General features: G+C 24.8%; 1 protein-coding gene across 3 annotated transcripts; it reads left to right on the forward strand.

The window, feature by feature from the left end:
- The first annotated feature begins 1349 nt into the window (after nucleotides 1–1349).
- On the forward strand, nucleotides 1350–9093 carry LOC114119455 (ATP-dependent Clp protease ATP-binding subunit clpX-like, mitochondrial). 3 transcript variants are annotated; one of them, XM_050199348.1, is made up of 13 exons: nucleotides 1350–1597; nucleotides 1903–2141; nucleotides 2267–2358; nucleotides 2429–2602; nucleotides 2672–2799; nucleotides 3260–3425; nucleotides 4008–4151; nucleotides 4277–4441; nucleotides 6339–6439; nucleotides 7253–7405; nucleotides 7480–7656; nucleotides 8146–8367; nucleotides 8657–9093. In XM_050199348.1, the coding sequence occupies exons 3-13, from the start codon at nucleotides 2274–2276 to the stop codon at nucleotides 8819–8821; spliced, it is 1680 nt and encodes a 559-aa protein (XP_050055305.1). In that variant the 5' UTR covers nucleotides 1350–1597; nucleotides 1903–2141; nucleotides 2267–2273; the 3' UTR covers nucleotides 8822–9093. The 3 variants fall into 3 exon arrangements, with proteins under 3 accessions (XP_050055305.1, XP_050055306.1, XP_027836812.2); XM_050199349.1 differs by having other exon boundaries at nucleotides 1468–1597; nucleotides 1913–2141; XM_027981011.2 differs by lacking the exon at nucleotides 1350–1597 and having other exon boundaries at nucleotides 1843–2141.
- Nucleotides 9094–9595: the final 502 nt, after the last annotated feature.

Consider the following 9595-nt stretch of genomic DNA (forward strand, 5'->3'; position numbering starts at 1 on the left):
TGAGTATGGTTTGGTGGCTGTATATGACAACACCATAAACATAAATATTAAAGGTATTGTAGCTGATGCATCTTGGATCTTTTGTAAAACAAGTCAAAGGTTATTCTGGTTATTTCGCTTGTAAGAAATGCATTAAGGAAGGTGTTTATTTGTCAGGAAGTATTAGCTTTCCTAATGGAACAAGCTCAATTACGTACTGATGAGTAATTTGTTTCCTGTTCAAACGAAGAACACCAGATAGGAGTTTCTCTATTATTGAAAATTACTGCTACTGAAAATTACTTATGTCTTTGAACTTGTCTCATCTATTCCATTAGACTATATGCGTTTGTGTTGTCCAGGAATTATGAAATTTTTTTTTATATTATGATAAGAGGCACTTTTGTTTCAAATCCTTGTGGTTCTATTTGTCTGTCTAGGGACCAAATAGAACATAGATATCAATCAACGTATGAAAATAGTTGCTCAATAGCTATAAGTAAAAATTTTTCTAATGTTTCTCTCGATTAAAATGATTTAAAAACTTATAAAGCCACAGAATTACGTCAAATATACAGGACCAATCATTTTCAAAAATATTGTTAGTCTATGATAACTTTTTGATATTTAACATTATAATGAGAATATTAAGTTGCACAAAAACGGTCAAAAATCAAAATGAGTATGCAAGTGTACTAGCTAAACATTTTTTAAGTACATTTTGTTTTGTTTATGGCAGTGGTAATGTGTCAAGATGCTAAAATGAATGGGGTTGTAGACAATTTTTTCATAATTTCCATTTGAGAACTATTTAAAATACATAAAGAAAATTGTTCGGATTTTATATAAAAATATACCGCGATTATACGTTGAATATTAGTGAAATAGTTCCCTTTGACCTACAAATATTCTTACATTATTGATTAAATAATTGAAATAACTACGTTTATTTATTATTATACGTAAATACGTTTAATATACGTGGAATATTCGTAGATTTATCTACTGGGCGTCCGCATATTTAATTTTTTTTTTTTAATTTAAGTTACGAGATACACAGCATAAACTAGAGAGCCTATATAATAATTAATAATAATAATTTATATTATATAGGCTCTAGTATAAACTATAAAAGTACGACGCGTAATGATAAGTGTGTTGAACTTTTAAATTTAAATACATAGTATAAACAAGTTCGACAAAAACGATTGCCCATTAAGTATTCACTATTTTTAAACCATAACAATGTTACACAATAATAGACATTATTTGTTAGCGAATAGTGGGGCAATTAATAACAAAGTTGTGGCCTTGGCGACTTGGCATGTGTGTGGTGTTGTATATTAGTTGTAATATCGGGGACGTCGGAGCGGTACATAGAAGTCCGACGAATTGAATTGGAAGCAACCAGTTCTTATTTTTTATACTTCATTACTTCAATACACTCGTTGTAAAGATATACATGTAATATTATATAATTTTAATTTTTAAGCTTTTAAAACTTAATCTTCAAGTGATAGCTGTAGAGCATAATATGCGTGTTTAATAAACGTTAATTACTCAAATGTACTCATACCGAAAATATCAATACAAGATTATATTTTAAATATCATACAAAGTACGAACATATTTTAAATTATTTAATTGATTATCAGCTGTTCAGATTTCAGATCGTAGAGCAGCATAGGAATAGGGTAATAATTAATACATTATTGTTTGATCACTACCTACTGTTTAGTGTCCAGTAATATTTAAAAATATAAGTATAATCTACCGTAGATTATAAATTACTTATTAGTACCTATCTAAATTCTAAATAATTAATAATTACTTATCTGGCTCTGAATGTTCTGTTCTGACAGTCACAACAGCTGATCGATTAATGACCTCGTTATCATTCAATACATTATCATTTGTCAGTAGTATTTTTTAGTTGTAAAACAAAATAAACAAAACTCTAACAAATAACAATATTGAATATTCCACGGACATTGTAGTAATCTGTGAATTGTGATAGTCACCAGTCACTATTCACCATAGTCACCAGTCGGTCGTACATCTGATACTATTGTTCAGCTTCGAAGAATTTTGTTTTTCAGTGCTCATACTTTTAACGTTTTCTTCTTGAAACGACGACGTACCTGTGGTAGAAGCTTTTTCAAGTACGTACTCAATTAAAAAACTCGTTTTTTTTAACGAGCCTAACCATATTAATTTTAGTTGTTAAAAACACTTGTTTTTAATACACATTTTATTAATTTTAATGTATTTTTTATTCAACTTGTAGACTTGAAATGGCGACCAGATTAAAATACTTGTGTTCAAAATGCATGCAATCCAAACTGCAAACTAATTATTTAAATTTATCAAGAAACTTGAGTAAGTATAGTTGATTATTAGAATCTATAGATGATAATTTGGCGTATAACCTTGTCCTTGGATTTTGAAGGTGTATTGACCCATGGCCTTCACATAAAAGACACTGTTCATCAACGTAACTTCCAGACTTCACCTAATTATTGGAATGCAGATAATTCAGGGACAGGACGCAAGGGTGATAATACAGGCCATACGGGAATACTTTGCCCAAAATGTCAAACAGCAAATTTAGAGTTTTTTTTGAGTAATATATTGTTAACATTTTTAAAATTATGTTATACAATAATTATTTTATATTTTTGACTTATTATAGCTTCTAATCGATTTTTGAGATGTCAGCGATGTGATCACATATTCAAAGTGATTTCTGCCGAAGAAAATAATCTTAAAGATGTAACAGAAGAACAAAATAAATTTAAACCCCCACCAATTCCAAAAGAAGTAAGTAGTTATTTCAAGAATCATTATTTATTTCAGTAATATTGTAGCATGTTGCATGTTTATTAGGCATAGTACTATTTTAGTATTTATTAACATTGTATTTTAGTTTTTGACATAATTATTGAAGTCATTTAAAATTAAAGAAATTTTTTTTTGGTTGAGGTTGAGTATAAAGTTTTGATTTTATGTATTCAATCATACCCAAAATAAACTTATTTAAAAATCTAACTCATAAGTTGGCAAATATTTTTATCATGTTAAAGTTTCTTAAATATTATTTTGATATTGATAAATATTGATGAGTTTGATTGTACGTAAGTTTCAAAGTTCAGTCATATGATAATAATAATTAAAAAGAATAAATGAAGATGGATGTTTATAATTAGATAATACTGTTGTAATAATTGTGTTTGGTTCATTATTTAATTAATTAATATTTAATATATATTGTTTTATACAGATTTTTATAAACCTTAATAAGTATGTGATTGGTCAAGAGTTAGCTAAGAAAGTGTTAGCTGTAGCAGTTTACAATCACTGTAAACGTATTATCCATAATATTACAGCACCACAAAAGAATGATTTAATTGATCAACGGTTACTAGATAACTTACAAAATTCAAGAGGTAATAAAATATGAATGTTGTGTATGAGTATATACAACTATGTTTTTATAAGTATTATTAAAATGAATTCACCTATATACCTTATTATATACTTATATACAAGTACAAGGTCATTTAAGTTTTATACAGTAAAAACTCTTTGTGTTGGAATCATAACTAACTTCTCCCTTATAAAGTAGATTTTGACGTGTATATGTCTTATGGCTGGGGGGTTATTCTGTTAATTTGTGCGACACGAGAATGTTACCAGTTGAGACAGTGATTGTTTATAGCAACTGATTGCTTTAACAAGACATATACATAAACCTATGTATCTGTATGTAGTGTAGATAGTCTTTGATTTTTGTTTTAGGGAGACCTGACTAAAATATGCAGAATACAAATTAAATGAGTCTGTTGTTATTTTTCATTGTAAGAACATTTCTGTCTATATAGGTTCCATTATAAAGAGGTTTACTGTATTACTAGAACTATTTATGATCAACTTATATAACTTTCATTTTTTTTATATTTATATATATCATTTACTTTTTTTAAAAATTGTATAAATAAAACAAATTGTTGATGTAAATTTTGTTTTAGAGCATTTTTCTAACAATCATGTATTTGGAATGCCACAAATGGATAATACTAAAAACAGTCAAGAAGAAATTAAAATTACTTCATCATTTGAAAATACACTGTTAGAAAAGAGTAACATTATATTGTTGGGGCCTACGGGATGTGGTTTGTACATTTTTTTTAAATATTATTTTAAAAGTAGAATATACCAATTATTTTTAATTTATATTTACTATAGTATTACAGCATAATTTATAAATATGACTACATTTAAGATTTGTTTTTATTAGGAAAAACATTACTGGCTCAAACAATAGCTAAGCAATTAGATGTACCATTCGCAATTTGTGATTGTACAAATTTGACACAAGCTGGTTATGTGGGAGAAGATATTGAAAGTGTAATTGGTAAACTTTTACAAGCCGCTAATTATGATGTTGAAAAGGCTCAAACTGGTAATTTATAAATTGCAACTATTTATTTATAGAATACTATAATTGTTTAATTTTATAATAATAATACTATTCTAAAATCTCCAAAAAAATATGTTTAACGTCTCAGGAATAGAAAATAAATAATTTTTATGTCTATAATACTGTCAGCACTAATTAGTAATTGAGTTGTAACCAATTAATTTTACAATATTTTTGTCTTCTAAAGTATTAATTTTACATGTATCTGCCTATTAGTTCTATGATCTTATACCAAGAGGAGTTAGTTTTTGAAAATATTAATATTAAATCTTAATTATTACTTATAATAGAGGCAACTAAATATATTAGTAGCTAGCCATGTTTTCAGTCATTATATTTTACTAGTCACTTGATAGTTGATTTATTGCTCAAAATTGTATTTATATAATAATATGACATAACTAAAAGTTATGTCTTAAACATTCATGGTTATTTAAAAACAATGCATTAATACTGTGCCAAATGTATGCTGATAATGCATCTTGTATCATGCTGTCAATATATTATTATTAATCTATTGTTTGTAAATCTTTAAATTAAAATTGTGAGGTATATAATAAAATAACAATTGAAGCAAAATGTTGATGAATATCAAGTAGACATTTTATAATCTCTTATATTATTATCTGTACTAGATAACTATATAATTTAGATATCTATATTTTCTAAACATGATTAAAATGAACTACTATTGGTTCATATACATTATATAGTTTTGTTTTCAAGAAATTATGTAAATATTTTATTACAGTGGTTCCCTCTCTTTTTTCCTTCATGGCATACTTAAGTGTTTTATAAAAATATTGAGGTTCCCTACATACTATAATATGTTTGAATGATTTATATTTTCGATAATTTTGAGGCACATTTAAGGCCAGTTCTCAGAATACTTGTGTTCCAGGGCACACCACTTATGAACCATTTTTTATCTTAAAATTGAACATTTAATTTTAGAAATATTATATTTTATAATTATTAATCAAATAAAGAATTTTTATTTTTATTTATTTGCCTTTTATGTTTAAGATGGCTAATTATGTGGATACAATTATTATTATACTATTTATGTAAAATATACCTAATATTTTTTTTACAAATTCATACAGTATGTTTGTATATGATTTCTTCTAAACTTTAGATTTTCTATATAAGTATTGAACGGATTTGAATCCTCTAATTACAAAGAAAATACCTTAAAAATAAATTATTATAATTATTCATATCATTTTCATCAACTTCTAGTTTTACTATCTCCTTTTTATCCTTAATAGCCAATAAAGTTTTTATTTATCGTCATCAATTAATTAATTATTTTTACAAATATTTTTATATTTACTCAAAATAATTGATAAAAATTTTAATAGTTTTAAAATTATTTGATTTGTTTGAATGATGTCAGGTTTATCTATATTATTTTATCAACATATATTTTCTAAAATGGTAAAATCAAAAATTTTGCTATCAAGACTTCCAACATATTTATTCAATATATACCAATGCAATTACATGTGTATAGTTTTATTTATTTTATTATTAAAATATTTATGTTTAAAGAATATTAGGTATTTACATCTTTTTTACTTAACTATTGTTTAGAAAATATGGTGATTTTTTATTTGTAATTTTTTAAGAAACTATCTAAAAATTTAAAATATATTTCTATTTTACAATTTATCTAAAACTAATAGCTCACATGCTTTGTTTGAAACTAAAAATAATTACACTATTTGTCAGTTTTACCATTTTAGTTGTTAGCCAATGGATATTAATAAATGTATACACAAATAGAATAAATTAGTTAGCAGTTAGTACTAATTTAAAAATGCTCTTAACATTATATAATTAGAATTCAATATAATAATAAAAAAAAATGTTTAAGGAATTGTTTTCTTGGATGAAATTGATAAAATTGGTGCTGTACCCGGAATTCATCAATTAAGGGATGTTGGAGGTGAAGGAGTCCAACAAGGAATGTTAAAGGTAATTTTTAATTAGTAAATTAATTTAATGGTTATTTTATACATTTATTATTTAATCAAAAATGGGTGTTTATAAAATAAATTAATAATGTTTATTTGAAGTTCTTGCCTAATAATTCTATTTAAATTTAAATTTTATGCTTTGGAAAATTATTTGTAGAGTGGTTCTCTTGCATAAATGAAAAAGTACCATATGGTTAACCAACTCTTTAGTTAATGATTTCAATATTAATTTATATTTGAAATATATCTTGTTTCTGTTTTGTGGTAGGCAATAAAAAAATTGAGGAGTCTTAAATAATCTAACAAAAAAACAAGCCTGTAGAAACGAAGTTTGAAAAACAAATATTTTTGTTTATTTTACTTAAGGTTTTTACTTTTTATAGAGAAAATGTTTTTTAATAGTGTTCATTGATTTATATTTTGTAATGACATAAAATTATCTACATCGTGTGGTAGAGAACAGCATTAATTTTTTTTATTGTAAAATAGTTTTTAATTTAATAAGTTAGTAGTATACATGCTAAAAGTTTCATAATTAATAATAACAAGCTAAACTAAGCTAACCTTTCTCAATTTAATTGGTCAATATACTAAAAAAATAAATCAAAATAAATTTTAAATAGTAATATAAACTTATTATAGTCTATTTTATTTTATTTTTTTAACAGTTAATTATTTTCAAACGTATTATAATATTTTCATTGAAGTTTAGTCCTTTTTTCTGGTCTTTTTGTATGGTGATTTGTGGTGTATTATTATCTTTACAATAGTCCTTTTATAATATATCTTATATTTATTGTATTTTTTACAGATGTTAGAAGGTACTGTTGTTAATGTACCAGAAAAAAATACTAGAAAACTTCGAAATGAAACAGTACAAGTTGATACTACCAATATTCTTTTTGTCGCTTCTGGTGCATTTACTGGTCTTGATAGACTTATTAGTCGCAGGACAAATCAAAATGTAAAGAATAAATAGTTTATTCATATTTTATCTTAAATTGGAATTAATTTATTAACTGTTCTTATATTTTTTAGAGTCTTGGATTTGGTGCAGAAATTGATACTGAAATGGGAAGTAGAAGAGCTGCTGCTGAAGCCGATCGTGTTGCTTCAACAGCTTCATACACTGATATCGAAAAAGAAAATGCAGAACGTGACGGGCTATTAAAAAAAGTTGAACCGAGAGACTTAATACAATTTGGAATGATACCAGTAATTAATAATTCATTTATTAATAAAATTAATTTAGCATATAAATTAAATAGACTTATTCTTATGATTAAACTATTAATTATATAATTATTTAAAAATAATTCCAATCGTAATTTGAATTTCAGTAAATCATTAAAATACTAATTTCTGTAGTAATTTTATTGCTGTACATTATTTTTAATTTCTTAAATTACTTTTATATTTTTTAAATGGTAAAAATTAAAATAAGAATTTGTCATCAGATGATTTTTTTCTGATTTAGTGGAATGATTAAACCATAATTATTAATTTTATAATAGTTCATAATTGTTTTAAGTTGTAACAATGTTATGATCCAGTGATTTAATACAAAGGTTTTTTTTAATGAACCATGTGTATTTAAAAAAAATCATTTTATTAAAATCTAATATTTTATTCTAAGTAATTATATATATTAATTATAATATTGCATAAGATATATTTTTATACATGTTATTTTATTTTTATTAGGAGTTTGTGGGAAGGTTTCCAGTTTTGGTCCCATTCCATTCTTTAAACAGAAACTTGCTTGTACAAATCCTTACCGAGCCAAAAAATAGTACAGTCAAACAATTTAAATTACTATTTGGCTTAGACAAAGTTGAATTAACATTCACAGATGAAGCACTAAGAGCGATTGCCTCACAAGCTCTAGAAAAAAAAACTGGGGCTCGAGGATTACGAGCAATTGTGGTAATATTGTATTCTAAATTCTAATTTTATATGAAAATGTTGGCATTAAAATAATTACCAATTCAAATTTTAATATTTACTAACCAAATACAATAAGTGATTTAATTTATTGATAATTTTAATTAAATATAACACTTTAGTTAAATTATTGTGCCAGCTTATTTGTGTCATAGACTAAAAATATGCTTACATAGGTTGTATACTAAACTATTACTAGACTACTGTATTCAATAAACTGTTTATAAAAAAAATAATAATTTACATAGCATGTTACTTAACATGTTTACAGGAATCAATTTTATTGGACCCAATGTTTGAAATCCCTGGATCTGATGTAGTAAGCGTGCATGTTACTGAAGATGCAGTCAATGGAAAAATGAACCCTCATTGTATAAGAGGCCGTCCAATTGACGAAAGAGAAGCCAAAATGGATACAAGAGCTAAAGTTGAGTAAATTAACACAGTTTCAAAAAAAAATATTTATACTGTAAAAAATAACTAAAGTTTGTTAAACAATTTATAGAAACCTTTACTCAAGAAATATTTATTTCTTGTTAAATTAATTTTGTTTCTTGTCTTTAAATATTATTCTAATATTTAGAATTAAATGTTATGTAAATTTCATTTTAAGAGTAAAGGTACATACTACATAGTTTATGTATTATTTGTGATACCATATGAAATATAAAAATAAGTATTCATAATAAAATCAATTCTTAACAATAATATCAATTATTATTTTACTTTGGAATAGTTATATTATTAAAAATTGACTTATTTGTGAGTACGTCATAAACTCATAACCATCGATTTATATTAGGTATATATAATTATTATTTATTATTATTGATTATTATTACGCGTAAATAATATTTATTGAAATATAAAAAATAAATATTTTTTTTTTTAACATTTTGTTTTATATTTAAGCTTATTAATGATTACCTAAACCACTAACCAGGGATAGGAAACTCAAAGTTACTAGGCCAATTTTTAGAAAATTTATATCTAACGGTCCAGTGTATAGAAAGCAAAAGTAAAAATAAGAGGTGATTCATAACAAAATATACATTTTAATTAGCATTTATTTTGTTAATAATAAATCAATAGTCATTCTCCCATGAGGTGTTAAAATGTTGTAGGTACCTACGCTTTTTTGCGGACATTATTAAGCACTACAAAAATACGAAAATAATAAATTCAACGACAGTATAACACTAATGTCAGA

This window comes from Aphis gossypii, chromosome 2 (assembly GCF_020184175.1).
Source record: "Aphis gossypii isolate Hap1 chromosome 2, ASM2018417v2, whole genome shotgun sequence".
Classification (NCBI taxonomy): Eukaryota; Metazoa; Arthropoda; class Insecta; order Hemiptera; family Aphididae; genus Aphis; species Aphis gossypii.